General features: G+C 44.4%; 1 protein-coding gene across 1 annotated transcript in view; it reads right to left on the bottom strand.

The window, feature by feature from the left end:
• LOC310780267 (F-box only protein 41-like) overlaps window positions 1-16,175 on the bottom strand; it is a gene marked incomplete at both ends in the record, with an annotated part of 28,882 nt that extends 12,707 nt beyond the window's left edge. Inside the window, 9 exons of the mRNA XM_083640828.1 lie at window positions 5,667-5,818; window positions 6,944-7,066; window positions 10,353-10,417; window positions 11,088-11,227; window positions 11,264-11,378; window positions 12,472-12,544; window positions 13,284-13,363; window positions 14,549-15,085; window positions 16,035-16,175. Coding sequence (XP_083496954.1) covers window positions 5,667-5,818; window positions 6,944-7,066; window positions 10,353-10,417; window positions 11,088-11,227; window positions 11,264-11,378; window positions 12,472-12,544; window positions 13,284-13,363; window positions 14,549-15,085; window positions 16,035-16,175 — 1,426 coding nt within the window. The remainder of the gene's footprint in view (window positions 1-5,666; window positions 5,819-6,943; window positions 7,067-10,352; window positions 10,418-11,087; window positions 11,228-11,263; window positions 11,379-12,471; window positions 12,545-13,283; window positions 13,364-14,548; window positions 15,086-16,034) is intronic.
• Between the last annotated feature and the right edge of the window lie 1,305 nt (window positions 16,176-17,480).

The following is a 17,480-nucleotide window of genomic DNA, read 5'->3' on the forward strand; positions in this document are numbered from 1 at the left end:
ATCTTGTCTCATGAGGTTGACCTGTTTGTAAATTCCCACATGTGACTTGCAGGTAGCTGTTCTGTGCATTTCTCATATAGGTTATGTGATGGAGAAGTGTGACTGCAGCAAAAAAGATGTTCTGACGATCGTCAAGGCAAACAGATTTAAGTTATGTTAACTTGTGTTTTAAGTGTAAATAGGACAATATTCATTGTAATAAATTGATTTGAAATCAAGCTTGTGTAAGCTCATTCTTGTTTGGTAAGAATCATTTATATGCACGATAATAGCATGATACTGAATAGGCAAATAGTAGCAAATGTGTCAGTTTTCAATAGTGATTCAAAAGGATTTGTGTAGAAATAAAAATAAATTCAATAGTGATCAGTAGTGATAAAACACTACACATACAGAAGGATGTAGTACTTCCATAATAGGGATTGTGAAGGCATACAGTAAATGTAAATGTAATGTAAACGTATTGTGTAGTAATTAAATAATACATGTGAAGGGATGAGTAGTGTTTATAGTAATTTCCCAAAAGCCAAATAGTGAGACAGAAGTACAGTAATTTCATGCAGTGATTTAAATAGTCATTATGTAGTATTTATCAGTAGTGATCAGTAGTGAAAGGTCCCAATTCTTTACTCATTACTGCTGAATTCACTACATAAATCACTACACATCTTAATAGCAGTAGTACGTAGTCTAGTGTAGTGTAGTGTAGTGTAGTGTAGTGTAGTGTAGTGTAGTGTAGTGTAGTGTAGTGTAGTAGTGATGAGTAGTAGGCTACAGTAGTACTTTTTCATGAGGCAAGGCTCAGAAAATCTCCATCAGAGGAACCGCGTCTGGTTGCCTTCAGCATCTAGGTGCCATCATTGTCTCATTGCTGTCAGTGCATCATTACCATCAGTGTCTGGTTGTCATCAGTGCCTAATTGCCGTCAGCGTCTCATTACTGGTAGCATCTGGCTAGACTCAGTCCTCAGTCTCTATCTGCATCGCTCAATAGAGACCGAGAACCTTCTCCCTAATTTTGTTGTTAAAACTGGGTGGAAACAATTTGATGATTAAGGGGGAAAATGCATTGCAGAACCAATCCAGTCTTTTGGAATCAAATAACGTTGCTCAGGACATCCATTTTCAATGCTTTAAAAAGTGATCTCCGTGTTACAAAGGGATTCTCTGTATCCCCACATTGTTTCAATACAGATGATAATGGGGGGAGAGCATAATTTCCAGTAACTTGTCAAAGGGGCGCAGGTTTGTTAGCAGCTGTTCTCACCGCTGTCCATGAAACTATTTTTGACAAGAAGTTCCCAGATGATTGTCTGGTTGTTGTCAGCGTCTCATTGCCCACACCTTTAATTAACGTGTTATTTCTGCTTGTGTATCCTCTACCTCAGGGGCTTTCAAAGTCTGAGACTGTGGGCCTCCCCCCCAGACAATGCTTGGAAAAAGGCGCCCCCCTCTTCCTGGATGCCTATGTGATCATGATTATGATATTTGATCCATGCATAGACACTCAACAATTGAGCCAATATAGCCTGATATTGCCATTTGATATACTTCAGACTAGACAAAATACATGAAGCAGTTAATGTCTGATGACATTTTTTTGTTTTTGATTCTGGGAAAGTGGGATAAAACAGTGAAATTCCCCAAAACTACTGTATCTGTGAACTATATTTAACCACACCAAAGACATTTAGACTATTCTATATTTTGTTTTGATACCTAATGTAATAGCCTAATAATAATAAATAATAATACATTATCGCTGTCCTCATTTTATGTCAATTAACCTTTTTTAACATAGCTCTTAGGCTATATTCCTAGAGTGTTCTTTTTATACTGCATGTTTTGATGTTTCTCTCTATAGCTTTACCATTTTTTTTATTTTTTCAGGGTGACCTCTTAAGACCAGTCCAGGGACAGCAGATGTAAAATAGCCTTCTGGCTAACTCTGGTGCATTTACATTTTATGTTAATTAACCCTAACCCTTAATGTGCATTGTGCATTGCAAATAAATAAATAAATAAATAAATAAATAAATAAATAAATAAATAAATAAATAAATAAATAAATCACTAATGTGATAATTCATCCTGGTCGGCGCATACGTTACACCACAAGCGAACGTACAGGAAACACAGCGCTTCCTCGCCGATCAGATACTACGGGTGGAGAGAAAGAATCCCGACTCATTTGTATTAGTCCTGGGCGACTTAACAAAGGAAAACTAACCCACGAACTCCCCAAATACCGACAGATGATCAAATGTCCAACCAGAGGCGAAAACATGATCACTGCTACACGGTAATAAACAATGCATACCGCGCTGTCCCCCGTGCTCCATTGGGCCACTCAGACCACGCCATGATACATCTCATTCCCACCTAACAGGCAGCAGCTAAAAGTTGCCAAACCTGTGAAGGATTTCTAAAAAGTGGTCTAATGAAGCTGTATATCTGGACTCCACAAATTGGGATTCATTCAAAGCTGCAACAGACATTCTTGATGAATACACAGACACAGCCACATCATACATCAGCTTCTGTGTGGACAGCTCGCTCCCACTCGCTCCACTGTGAGATACAATAACAACAAATGCTGGTTCACAGCTGAACTCAGGAGGCTGAGAGAGGAAAAGCACAAAGCATTCAGAAGTGGAGACAAGCAGCACTTCAAAGAATGCAAATACACATTCAGCAAGGCAGTGTGAGCTGCTAAACAGCAATATTCAGAGCGGCTTCACCAACAAGCCTCAAACAAAGACTCTGCCTCCTTATGGAAAGGCCTTAAAGAGATCACCAACTTCAAGCCCTCTGCCCCACCAGTGACAACGACCCCCACCTGGCAAACAGACTCAACGACTTCTATTGTCGCTTCGACAATCACCCCAGCCCCAACCCCCGCAGCTCACCTCAAACCCACCAGACCCCCCCACCCCCTCCTCACCTCAACTCCACCAGACCCCCCCCCACCCCCCCTCACCTCAACTCCACCAGACCCCCCCCCCACCCCCTCCTCACCTCAACTCCACCAGACCCCCCCTCACTACTCCCCCTCCACCAAATCCTACCCCTGCTCCCCCCACTCCCCCTCTACCAAGTCCCCTCCCAACTCCCACCTCCTCCCCCCCACTCCTCTCACACCCCAACCCCCCCTCACCCCCCCTCCAACTACAGAGCAGGAGCCTCTGGACCTAGCCTGCCTGCAGCCCCTCCACCCCACCGCCACCTCTACACATACAGGGGGGCACGGTGGCTCAGTGGTAGAGCTGTCACCTCGCAGTCAGAAGGTCCTGAGTTCGATTCTCACCTGGGACACTGTGGGCGCTGTGGTTGTGTTCCCCCCCATATCTTCAGTGCCTACTGCCCAGGTGGGGTATCTCGTCGTAAGGGCCTTTCTGTCTGTGTGGAGTTTGCATGTTCTCCCCGTGCTCCCCCAGGGGGGTTCCTCCGTATATAACCCCCCCCCCCCCCCCCCCCCACTAAAAACATGCAGAAGATCAGATCGTCATCGTCATCCGACCAGTGACGACAACATCCAAAGTCGGTCCCCGGGCGCTGTACGAAAAAGCGACCACTGCTCCTGGCCTGCCCCCCGGAGGAAAGGACAAAGCCAGGATGGGTTAAATGCAGAGGACAAATTTCACCGGCCACCGTCAGCATGTGTGTGTTGTGGCCCTCCGTGCATGTGTTGTAATGTGTTGTGTGACAATAAAGACGGGCTGCCGTCTGAAATCGTACAGGAGTTAGAGGTAAACATCCTCTTCAAAAGGCTAAAGACTAGGAAACCGGCTGGTCCTGATGCCGTATCACCCTCTGCCCTGAAGCACTGTGCTGACCAGCTGGCTCCAGTATTCACAGACATTTTTAACTCCTCACTGGAGACCTGCCACGTAGCAGCATGCTTCAAAACATCAACCATAATCCCCCTCCCAAAAAAGGCACTTAAAGACTACAGACCCATCGCCCTGACCTCTGTGGTCATGAAGTCCTTTGAGCGCCTTTTCCTGTCCTACCTCAAATCCGTCACAGACCCACTCCTGGACCCCCTACAGTTTGCCTACAGAGCCAACAGGTCTGTAGACGATGCAATAAACATGGCCCTCCACCACATCCTCACACACCTGGACAATGCAGGAACCTATGCCAGGATCCTGTTCGTAGATTTCAGCTCAGCGTTTGACATGATCCTCCCAGCCCTGCTACAGGAGAAACTCTCGGCGTGCCCGACCCCATCTGCAGATGGACCACAGACTTCCTGACTGACAGGAAGCAGCACGTGAGGCTGGGTAAGCACATCACTGACTTTCGGTCCATCAGCACCGGCGCTGCCCAGGGCGGTGTCCTCTCTCCCTACTTCTTCGGTCTGTACACCAACAGCTGCACCTCCAGTCACCAGTCTGTCAAGCTCCTGAAGTTCGCAGACAATACCACCCTCATAGGGCTCATCACAGACGGAGATGAGTCGGAATACAGACAGGAAGTTGACCATCTGGTGACTTGGTGCAGTCAAAACAACCTGGTGTTAAATGCTCAAAAAACTATGGAGATGATTTTGGATTACAGGAGGAACAAAGCCCCATCTTCCCCCGTCAACACTGTGGAGTCCTTCCGCTTCCTGGGGACCATCATCAGCAAGGACCTAAGATGGGAGCTGAACATCAGAGGTCTCACCAAGAAGGCACAGCAGAGGATGTACTTTGTGCGGCAGCTGAAGAAATTCAAAGTGCCAAAGGCCATGAAGGTGCACTTCTACACCTCCATCGTTGAGTCCATCCTCACCTCCTCCATCACCGTCTGGTATGCTGCTGCCACTCTCAAAGACACTAACCGACTTCAGCGCATCATCCGCTGCGCTGAGAAGATAATCGGATGCAACCTGCCACCCCTCCAGGACCTGCATGCAGCCAGGACACTGAAGCGGTCTCGCAAGATCATAGCCGACTCCTCCCACCCTGGCCACAAACTTTTTAAGACACTCCCCCATGGCAAGAGACTGAGGTCTGCCAAGACCAGAACCACCCGCCACAAGACCAGCTTCTTCCCAACCGCCATCAGCCTCACCAACAAGGCCCGGAAACCCCTTCCGCCAAGGACCTCACCAACAACCCCCCCCCCCCCCCCCCCCCACACACACACACACACAAACTCACTACCTCCTCCAAAACTCAACTGAACTCCCCCCCCCCATAAAACTGTAACTCATATCTAATTTAATGCCTGTTTAACTGGGACTGTAAATTAATGTAAATTCCCTGCACATTTAATGCCTATTTAACTCAGTCTGTAAATCTCATGTAAATTCAACGTAAATTCATATTTATAATCCACAGAACACTTCACCACTCATGAACATATTGTATATATTTACTCGATTTGATTGCACTTGCAACTTTGTGATTGTTTTTAGTTATCTTCCTACTTCTTATCTCTGTATATTGATGTGACCGCTACGCTGCAGACACTAAGACACATTCCTCGTATGTAACTTGCATACTGTGGCAATAAAAGTGATTCTGATTCTGATTCTGATTCTGATTCTGATTATTTTCCAATTCCATTCACTGAGCCTCCCCTGAAACTGCTTGGAGCTCCTGGGGAGGCCCGCCTCCCACTTTGAAAACTCCTGCTCTACCTAATCCTTTCCTGCTGTGTGTGTGTTGGTCTCACCTGTCCCAGGTGTGTGTGTCCTGAACACATGCCTCCTCATCTCACTGGTGCTCCATGGCCCTTCCTCATCCTCGTCCTCATCCTCTTCCTCAGTGCTGTGGTGACAACGGTTTATTCTGCTCCACGTCCTGCCCCAGCCTGACTCCTCTACCCTGCACAGGCAGAAGACGAAGAAGAAGAAAAACAAGAAGTCGACGACGAAGATGAAGAAGAAGAAGAAGAAGAAAAAGAAGAAGAATGAATGAATTGAGAAATAAAAAAAGCAAAAAAAAAAATAGTTAAAACATATAAACAATATTAAGTTACTGTAACATGTCCGAAAAGGAGTAGGAGGAAGTATAAAATGATTTAATCCTACCCCTTCTCCATACTCCGTAATTAATAATCATCTATTGACTTCCATATTTATATCCTATTATAATCTAATATTTACACATAATACATTGACCAATTGACATGCATAAATCTAAATATATGTATACTAAATATACATACACATACAATCAACAAAAGAAAATAGATAAATAAAGTAAATAAATACATAATCATCTATGTAAACACCTGGTGATTGTCAAAGCCCTTCTTCATCTCCGTAGGCTACCTCGTGAAAATCATGGCCTTACACCTCCCCTTAAACTGGTTTTTATGTTTGGACATTGCTTTAGCTCCACCTTCAGACTATTCCACAGTTTCACTCCACAGATTGAAATACAGAAGCTTTTCATTGTCGTACGAAAAGTAAGAGTTGTTCAATTTAATTTCACCCTCAAATTATAACCCCCTTCTCTATTAAAGAACACTTTTTGAATATTTCCTGGTAGTAGATTATTTTTTGCTTTATACATTATTTTGCCGTTTGAAATTCCACAAGATCAGTGAATTTTTAATGTTTTGGACTATAAGAATAGTAGATTAGTGTGATCTCAATATCTGGCATTATAAATGATCCTTATGGCTCTTTTTTGGAGTATAGATAGTGATTGCAGTGAACATTTATAGGTATTGCCCCAAACTTCTGCACCAGGGGTGGCCAAACTACGGCCCGCGGGCCAACTGCGGCCCGCTGCCCATTTTTAAGTGGCCCGCCATGAAGTTAGCAAAAAATAAATAAAAAAAATGCTGCTTTAGCATGCTTTAGCATGCTGCTCCATGCTAAAGTATTAGCATGGAGCTACCATTAGTCAACTCAATGTGTCTCTGCTGGAGACACGTGGGTGATTTTGGTGTCTGCTCTTGAAGACCCAAAACTTGGTGTATTCCTCATTCTTGTTACGTACCAGACTGTCTCTCTACGGGGCCAGGGGGGTGTACTGGGAGGCGGGTGGTGGTGGGTCAGCACCCCTTCATTGTCCCACCCCCCAGAACCCAAAGACAAGGTCCGCATACGACCAGCAAGACCACTGGGAAAGGGGCGAGATGGGGGGAGGGGAGAAGTAGGGTACATTATTCAAATATACAAAAGAGAGACACAGTAACATGTACCAATAGGGTTCTCTAAGGGCCGGTTCACATGCGTCTTTTACGCATCCATTCATTTCAATGGGGCAGCAAACGCGTGCAAACTTAAAGTCCCTGGAAACCAAAATCCACAAAAACGTTCTAACTATGTTATTTAGGGTTTTATGTTAGTAATTGTGTGCCTCAGAAATTATTATACATTACTTTCAACCCAAAGCCTTAAAATCAACACTTTTCTACAAGATTCTACAAGGTACTTGTAGTGCGCGAGGTGCTAAAATGCAGGAGCTTATGACGTCATAAGCTCTATATAACCTTTGTACACGCGCTCAACCCGCCCGTCCGTTCTTTGCCCCCACAGCGCTCGCTCAGTGTCTGTCTGTCTCCCTCCCACTCTGTGTGCTGTGTGTCGAGCGCTATGCTGCCTGCTCTCTCTCTCTCTCTCTCTCTCTCTCTCGGGACTATAGTGAGAGAGAGAGAGAGAGAGCAGGCAGCATAGCGCTCGACACACAGCCTCGTGACGTGAGGTTACTCACACACACACACACACACACACACACACAGTAGCGCTGTGCACTGGCAGCGCAGAGCAGAGATCTCTTCCTCTCAGTACGCTATGTGCGGAGCAACACGCGAACACACACACACACACACACACACACACACCCCATCTATCTTTCCTTCTCTCTCTCTCCTTCTCTCCCTCTCTCTCCGAGAGAGAGGTCTCCTCCGAGAGAGAGAGAGGGAAATTTCCCTGCTGCAGACGGGACACGCCCACACAGTCCGCGGGAGAAAATACACTCTAAAAACTAATTGATTCTCATGACTTTTGCCATGACTGTCAAACCTAAATTTATATACTTTGCGACATTCATCATCGTTCAAATTTGGCTGGTGGCTTATTAACGTAGGGTCCTTTGATGTGATGATCTCAAAATGCTAAATAATAAAGAAATATTTCTGGTTTCCAGGGACTTTAAGGCTGATGCAGTTGTGAGTCGTGATTTGTGACACGTGTTTTGACACGCTTTTTTTTGTATCACTGAGATGAAAAAAAATCTACTTTTTGGAGAACTGTAAGCGCACCGCATGTCACACAGCCTGAGCAAGCGAGGGAGAGAGGGATGTGTTCATATTATAATGAGATATTTCTGCTCACATCACATGTAGATCAACATGTAAAGTTACAACAGTGTTACTGTGATGGTAATCCATTATGTCAGATAACTACAAACACGTGTCAAGTTCTTGTCTTTGGTTGCTTAACTCATTCCCCGCCAGAGTTTCAAAGGAAAATTCGCCAGCCACCACCAGGGTTCTTGATCATTTTCACTAATCTTCCAAAACCCACAGAATATTTTATTCTATGACAATGTAAACACTGAGAAAGAAAAGAAAGAAGAGAGCCTCTACTTTCATAGAAAAAAGCCTAGTTTTAGTCTAGTATAACTTTAGTTATTGCCCCCAAAAAGCTGAGAATAAAGCATTTTTGTCAATGATAAGTCATGTTCACGGATCCTGAACTGAATTAAATGTCTCTGATGGCAGATACTGGCTGGTGTTACACTTAACTATGCAGCCCATATGATTTGATATGATATGATTCCCTTTCCGGCCCATGGTCACAATTTCACAATATAACACCGGTGCAACCTGTATGCAGAATATACTCTATATAGTATATATAGGGAAACAATTATTTTTTCATCGCTGTAAAACCACAGAACGGTAAAGAAGATATTGATGTGTAGTTCTTCATAGATCTAGTCTCTTCATTTTGATCTCAAAGTGCGCCAGTTTGATCCATTTTTACTTGAAACTGTACAAAATTTTCTTCCGGGGGGGCATGCCCCCGGACCCCCCTAGGGGTTCAGTGGTCCATGACCTTTGGGTGGGCTGAGCCCACCCAAAGCTATGATGCTAAAACCGCCCCTGATACATACGTTAGCGAGTTAACTTAGCTTGGAAATAACATTGCGCTACTTAACTGCAACTGTAAATATGGATGTGTGATGAGCAATATTAACAGCAATAACTTGTATCGTTCATTTTTTAGGGACTGATGACACCGGACTGATCTGATGATACCAGGCAGCAAGCACCATGGATGGACGGCTAACGTTATTGAGACAACATGCACAAGCTCTGTAAAGGCTGTGTGTAAATAGCTACAGTTAAAGTGTTGTTGTTTTATAACGTTGATCTTCATGTACATGACTTATTATAAGCTCTTCTGCGATGTATAACGTTAATTATAAAACGGCTCTCTCAAATCAAGCAATCTGATTGGTTCACAGCCATTGTATAAATCCAATAACCCACTCCAATAACCCATGGCCATGGGTTATTGGTTGCCATGGCAACTCTCTTACTAAAAGCCTTTGGTTACCTCAAAAAAAAGCAAATGGCGGAGACAGCTGTCAGATCCTTGTGAATCGATCTTCGCTTATAACTTTACTAATACTTCGCAGAAAATGATGTTTTGTACAAGAATAGATGCGGGCTAATGTCTTCTTTGCAAAAAAAAGGCTGTTAACCCCGCATTTAACCCCGCATTTAACCCCGTAACGTTAGTTGGTGTCGGGCTTTGCAGAAAGCACTCAGCTTCTCAGCAAGCGCTGAGAATGCAGCGCTGACGCTCGAGCTGCCTGTCGGGGTTTCCAGAAAGCTCTCAGCTTCTCAGCAAGCGCCAGGATTGGCCAATGTCAACTTCAGTCTCCAGAACGATCCAATCAAATCACCCGCACGTCTATCTTCTTGCTAGAGGTCCCGCCTTACAGTAGTGTTTCAACTGACTCTATCAGAATACCATGCCAGTCGGACTTATAGTATTATTATTATATTTATATTATCATACTTGGAAACTGTTTTATAAAAGCAATATAGCACTCGAGCAGCGTGTGTTGTGGCATATATCCCGCTGATCAGTTGTTATCCCACGAGGCCGCAGGCCTCGTGGGATAACAACTGATCAGCGGGATATATTTGCCACAACACACTAGCTCTCATGCTATATTGCTTGTGCATCTGAATCGACCCTAAGGGTCCCTTGGATCTATCTGGAACCATAATGACTCAAATAATTTAAAAACCTGCTAAATCAGAATAGCACACAGTGTGGAACATTTCATACATCATTAAAGTGTTCTTTACTGCACTGTGATAGGGTTCTGTTATGGTTCAAGCCTGAAGAAACACACACACACACACACACACACACACACACACCTGTCGTGATGGTGGCTGTAGAGCTGCTCTCCCAATTTGCAGGAAGCAGAGACACTGTAGCTCCTCTGGAGGAGGAGAGGAGAGGAAGAAGAGAAGGGGAGAGGAGAAGAGTTAGCAAGTCTTTTGGTTCGACTACCATAGTTCCTCTAATAGTGGCCCAGGCCTTTATTTAGCTCAGCTGCAGAGGGTAGCAGGTCTTTATCGAAGCAGGCCTATATTAGAGACAGGCCTTTATTTCTAATTCCCTCTGTTTGATAAGTACATTTGCTCATATTTTAGTACCAAGCCTGCTTGTTTTCTTATCTGCTTCTGTTGGGGTTCATTAGGTAGCCATTTTTTGTTTGTTACTGCAATGCAGTAATTGATGATGACAAGCTCCAGAGACTTCCTCTGGCCACTGACCCATATACTTCAAATGTACCTACTAGATACTGCTATCTTGTGGAACTTGTACATTACTACAAACTACCGTTACATTATATAACAGGCACCAGGAGTTACCGATATCCACCTATTTTCTGTTTTTTTCTCCCCGGCCTGTATTTGGGGGTGGCCTTTATTTGTTGGTGCCATTATCAGAGACCACACCCCTGGCCGTTATCAGAGACCTGGCTTTCTATTGACTACTGGACTACTTAGAGGAAATACGCTAAATGAGAAATGAAGAAATCAACTTCAGTGATGACTTCTCTTGTGTCATAATGGATTTTCAGCATTTCAGGAGTTAATTTTCACCCGGTTCCCGAAGGCTTCCTGGATCTTGTTTCCGATGATGTCATCAGCGCTGCCGTCCAGACTGTGTCCGGCTCGGCCCGGGACGGCAGTGTATGTGTCTGGGTGTACGTACGGCTTGGTGTGTGCGTCACAGTCTGCGTGTGTGTGTTTTCCACCATGTGCGTGTGTGTAGCGGCTGTGGTGTGTGTGTTTTCTGTCGTGTGTGTAGTGGCTGTGGTGTGTGTGTGAGCTGAGCAGAAGCAGCTGGCGCTCTGCTCGGTCCGCCCGCTCCAGCAGCGTCTCAATGAACACCTGGCAACACAATCACAAGAACACATTTTTAACACACAAGAAATTTTCTCATTATCTCAAGAGTTTTTCTCAGAGTTTTTGAGGCCTGTGAGGATGTGTCATCAGTGTGATATCCCATCCCCCTGAAAAACGTGATGTATACAATTAGATACATGCAGTGCCTAACCCGAACCACCAGGGGGCAGAGGGCATGCAGCAGAAGTAGAGGTCTTCACGGGTAAAATGGTAAATGGCCTGCATTTATATAGCGCTTTGATTCAAAGCGCTTTACAATCAGTAGGTACATTCACCCATTCATACACTGATGGCGGCACGCTACCAGGCAGAGTGCTGGCACATCATCGGGAGAAATTTGGGGTTCAGTATCTTGCCAAAGGACACTTGGACATGCAGACTGGAGGAGGCAGGAATCGAACCACCAACCTCTTTTATCCAAAGCGATTAGTGGACGACCCGCTCTACCTCCTGAGCTACAGCCGCTCCAGGTCCAAAATAACGGACCCGGGCCTGAATGGACCCGGGGAATTTGTGCCCGGACCTGAATGAACTATTAGAATTGATGAATGAATTATTAGAAAGCTGAGACCCGGACCCAAAATTACTGATACTTCAATCTGAATATACTGGATCTATCCCCCCCCCCCCCCCCCCGCCAAACCCATCACTTCAATATAAATCTCCCCAATGCAAAATAACCAAATCTAACTGACATATTGTGAACACAAAACGAACACTTCTGATATAGTATGATATGAGTGTTTTAGTGTATCACTCAATACAAAAAATAAAGGTTTTGATAGAACCGAAAGCCTATGACTGCTTAGTCTGCAGATAAAACACAATGACAAAAGCCATAGTAATCATAGCCAAACTTATCAGACAGGAGAAGCAGATATTTGTCCGTTATAGTAGGCTATCGGCTGAAAAAATCCTCCCCAAAATCTATAGACCCCCTACCCCAAATCTATAAATCCCCCCTTTCTGAAGAACATAAGGGGGGAATTCCCCCCCAGTTTGCAAAGTGAATTTTAAGCCCTGGGTCTCTGTACGATCTTCCTCCAGCCAAACAACTCGTCAGACAGAGTCACCTGACCTGCAGTCTGGCTTTGGCCTCGGCCTCTTTCTCTGCCGTCTCTCTCAGAAAACACTCGATGTCCACCATCTCCCTACAACACACACACACACACACACACACACACACACACACACACACACACACACACACACACACACACACACACAATTGCATGACAAATAAAGACTAGATGTAGAGCTGCAGACACAAAGTGACAGTTGAACTCTCTTACCCTTCCACACACACACACACACACACACACACACACACACACACACACACACACACACACACACACACACACACACACAAAACATGCCACACAAACAATGTTTTGTCCCCGGCGGCCTCCCTGTCATCTTACATTTATCATCAGATCTGGCCTCAGCTGTGTGTGCGTGTGTGTGTGTGTGTGTGTGTGTGTGTGTGTGCCTCATGTGTTTCTGTGTGTGTGTGTTTCTCTCCGTGTGTGCATGTTTGTGTGTGTAGGTGTGTGTGTGTTTCTCTCCGTGTGTGCATGTTTGTGTGTGTAGGTGTGTGTGTGTGAGTGGATGTGTTTCTGTCTGTGTGTGTGTGTGTGTGTGTGTGTCCAGTGAAGCAGACTAAATGTGTCCTCTGTCTCTACATCATGTTCTAGAATCCTGCAGCTGCTGTTTATACTGACAGTATTCACGTTGTATTCAATGTTTTTATGACTAACACTATGCATTTTGGGAGAGTGATTGCATCTGCATCTGCGTCTGCGTCAACAATGAATATTGTTACCTTGGCTTGGTTTACATGACTCTAATAAACCAATGACAGACAGACAAGTAGAGAGATATACTGACTGTTGTCGTTCTCCCAGCTCTCTCTCTTTTCCTTCCAGATCTTCCCTTAACCCTTCCATCATCTGCATGGCAGCACAGACCTGACAAATCAAAATCAAACGCTTGTAAAACACTCCAAATAGGAAATCTTTCCATAATTATGTTACCTGTATGGAAATTCAAATGATAAATAAATTATGGTAAAAACAGAACATTTTGCTCAATTCTGATCTGTCTCACACTGGTATAGATCCACACAGTCCATTCAGACACCAGCAGGCTAATGCTACAGTAACTAGCTAGCCTTGCTACCAGTCTTTCTTTATAGCTGTTAGCATTACAGCAGGCTATAGCTAACTGGCTAGCCATGCTACATGTATACATGTTAGCAAACAAAATACTAATTGGATTTGATAGAAAATTTTAAACGTCCCGGTTTGGATGGGAAGCTAATAGGCACTAGCATTGTTTTTGCTGTTTCTTTTTTTTTAAGAAAGAAAGATTCATAAGTTTGCAAATGATATGTTTTTTTCTCTTTAGCCTTTCTGTACCAGCTGGCTGGACCTGGGCTCTCTGACTGCGGTGTCAGAGAAGAGAACGTTATCCAGGCTACGCTCCATCATGAGCAATGACTCGCACCCACTCCATGGCGTGCTAGCACAGGAGTACATTCAGTGAGAGACTGATTCCACCTAGATGCAACACGGAGAGGCACAGGAAATCATTCCTGCCTGTGGCCATTGGTCTATTTAATGCCTCTCTTAAAAGAGCACCTCGGAGACGCTCAGTCTCCCTGAGACTGAGCCAGCTGATAGGCTAACTAGAAAAGTGCCTGGCTGAGCCACGTGTAACGTATAGGGCAAGCCGAATAATATAAGTTCAGTGTGCAATAAAGATAGGCTAACTGGAAAAAGTGCCTGGCTGAGCCACGTGTAACGTATGGGGGAAGCCGAATAATATAAGTTCAGTGTGCAATAAAGACAATTGGCACGTAAGGTATACTTACTCTACGTATTTGCTTACTTAGACGTACTCCACTATTTTGCTCCTATCACATTTAATACTGTTTACTGTTTATACTGTTTATTCCATGCTATGTTGTGTTCTTTCTTCTTATTCTGCTTATTTTACTCATTACTACTGTGTATTTTATTTTATGCTATGTGTGTTATGTGAACGAGCAATTGTAACTTGTCCAATTTCCCCCCGGGGATCATTAAAGTCTTTCTGATTCTGATTCTGATTCTGTCACCATAGCAACGTTCTGACATCAGAGTTCACCCCACCTGTTTGGACAGGTACGCAGCTCTCTCATCCACTTCTTGTTTCTCCCTCCCCAGTCGCTCTCCGTCCCGCCTCTCCCGCTCTAGCTCCGCCTCCCTCCTCTGTAGCTCCACCTTCAGCCGCCCCACACGACGGTTCACCCTCTCCTCCACCTCGGCCAGCGTCTTGGCAATTTTGTGATCCAGCCCGAGCCCCAGCCTCTCCTCCAGCCCGACTCCCACCGGGCGCAACCCGAGCCTCAGGCCCAGCTCGAACCCCACCTCGCCCAACTCCTCCCCAAGGAAAGGCTCCAGGGATCTGGGCAGGGCCAGAGTGGTGGAGGGGCCCTCTGGGTGTCCAGAACCGGGAAGAACGCATCCCGAATGGCCAAACATTTCCCTGAGCAGCTGGATCGAGGCCGATGACGAGGCGAGATCCAGGCAGGCCAGCGGCAAGGGGAAGCTGTGGGACTCCATGCCCAGAGAAGAGCTCTGTTTCTGGGATACTGTCGGCCCGGGGAGTGGGAGGAGAGCACCAGGTCTTGAGCTTCGAGCCCGAGCCTTAGAGGAGAGATGGTTATACTGTAGGTAGGATGTCATGAATGTACATACTGTATAGAGATCTGTTTTGCTTTTTAACTATATATATATACAGTATACAGTATATATATATATATATATATATATATATATATATATATATATATATATATATATATATATATATACATATATATAGATAGATATACACTATACTATATATAAGTATATATATATATATATATACTGTATATATATATATATATATCTATATATATATATATATAGATAGATATACACTATACAATATATATAATTAGAACACGGCTCTCTTGAATACTCGATTCTGATTGGTCAATCAACAAGATTCACCGGTCATTATTTCTCGACAACCGACCGCTGCTCTGCCACACCTGGATTAATCAGTTGATAAGAGCCTTTTGTCAGCAAACACTACTAATTAGGCCAACCAGTTGCAGCTGTGGTGTCTTGTGTGCCAATTACGAATGAAACCGCTTTGTCGTTGAAAACGCTATTAAAAAATCTATTTGAATAATTATTTTTGTCAGATTATTGAATCATTTAGTTGTAGGCCGTGTTCTAAGCGGGATAATGTATAGTGAGCCGGTGATTACTGGAAATAATGACCTTCAGGTGAATGATTAAGCCCTCCGCTGCGCGTCGGGCCCAATCATTCACCTGTCGGTCATTATTTCGCCAGTAATCACCGGCTCACAATACATTATCCCTTACGTATATATATATATATATACTTATATATATTGTATAGTGTATATATATATATATATATACTTATATATATTGTATAGTATATATATATATATATATATATATATATATATATATATACGGTATATATATATATATATATATATATATATATATATATGTATATAACTGTGTGGTGTGTGTGTGTGTGTGTGTGTGTGTGCGTGTGTGTCAGAGCCACCTGTGACAGCAGCAGCAGGGTGTGGTAGGTGTGCTGGCTGACCAGGTGAGCTCTCAGCTCAGACACAGAGGAGAAGCGAGCGACGTCTCCACAGCCAGGACAGAAGTAGGCCAGAGAGGAGGAGGAGGAGGAGGAGGACATGCTTCACCAGGGAATAACAGATGACCTGGAAGATGAAATGGGAACATCAGAAGACAAAGAAGAGGCGACATTTCCATAGAATACAGAATAATCCCTCACGGAACGTGATGTGTTGCATATTGTTGATTGCTTTGATTGACTGATTGATTGATTGATTGACTTTATTTGGTGAATGTCAACAAAGATACAGGGGATCACAGACAATCACCGAGGATAAAAACACAATAAAGCCTGGCTATAATAAGCACTGGCTTATTTCCATTGCGGTCCTGTTCTGCTTTATGAAAGTGAGAATTACACAATTAAAACATGTCTGTCTGTCTGTCTGTATGTCTGTCTGTCTGTCTGTCTGTCTGTCTGTCTGTCTGTCTGTCTATCTGTATGTCTGTCTGTCTGTCTGTCTGTCTGTCTGTATGTCTGTATGTCTGTCTGTCTGTCTATGTGACTGTCTGTCTGTCTGTCTGTCTGTCTGTCTGTCTGTCTGTCTACAGTACATGTCTGTCTGTCTGTCTGTCTGTCTGTCTGTCTGTCTGTCTGTCTACAGTACATGTCTGTCTGTCTGTCTGTCTGTCTACATCCCTGTCTGTCTGCCTGTCTACCTGTCTGTCTGTCTGTTTGTCTATGTGCCTGTCTGTCTGTCTGTCTGTCTGTCTGCCTGTCTGTGCCTGTCTGTCTGTCTGTTTGTCTATGTGCCTGCCTGTCTGTCTGTTTGTCTATGTGCCTGTCTGTCTGTCTGTCTGTCTGTCTGTCTGTCTGTCTGTCTGTCTGTCTATGTGCCTGTCTGTCTGTCTGTTTGTCTATGTGCCTGTCTGTCTGTCTGCCTGTCTGTCTGTCTGCCTGTCTTAGTGCCTGTCTGTCTGTCTGTTTGTCTATGTCATCAAGAAAGACATGTATGTTAGGGTTAATACTCCTGTCAGTGCCCCTGACCAAGGTACTGGCAAAATAACTGGAGTTGGTCCCCGGGCGCTGCACAGTGGCTGCCCACTGCTCCTAGTTCTAGGAAGGTTCCTAGTAGAGGATGGGTCAAATGCAGAGGATGAATTTCCCCAAGGGGATAAATAAAGGATAACTTAACTTAATGTGCCTGTCTGTCTGTCTGTCTGTCTGTCTGTCTGTCTGTCTGTCTGTCTGTCTGTCTATGTGCCTGTCTGTCGGTTTGTCTATGTGCCTGTCTGTCTGTCTGCCTGTCTATGTGCCTGTCTGTCTGTCTGTCTGTCTGTTTGTCTTTGTGCCTGTCTGTCTGTCTGTCTGTCTGTCTGTCTGCCTGTCTATGTGCCTGTCTGTCTGTCTGTCTGTCTGTCTGTC

Source organism: Poromitra crassiceps (assembly GCF_964638095.1).
Source record: "Poromitra crassiceps genome assembly, chromosome: 7".
Lineage (NCBI taxonomy): Eukaryota > Metazoa > Chordata > Actinopteri > Beryciformes > Melamphaidae > Poromitra > Poromitra crassiceps.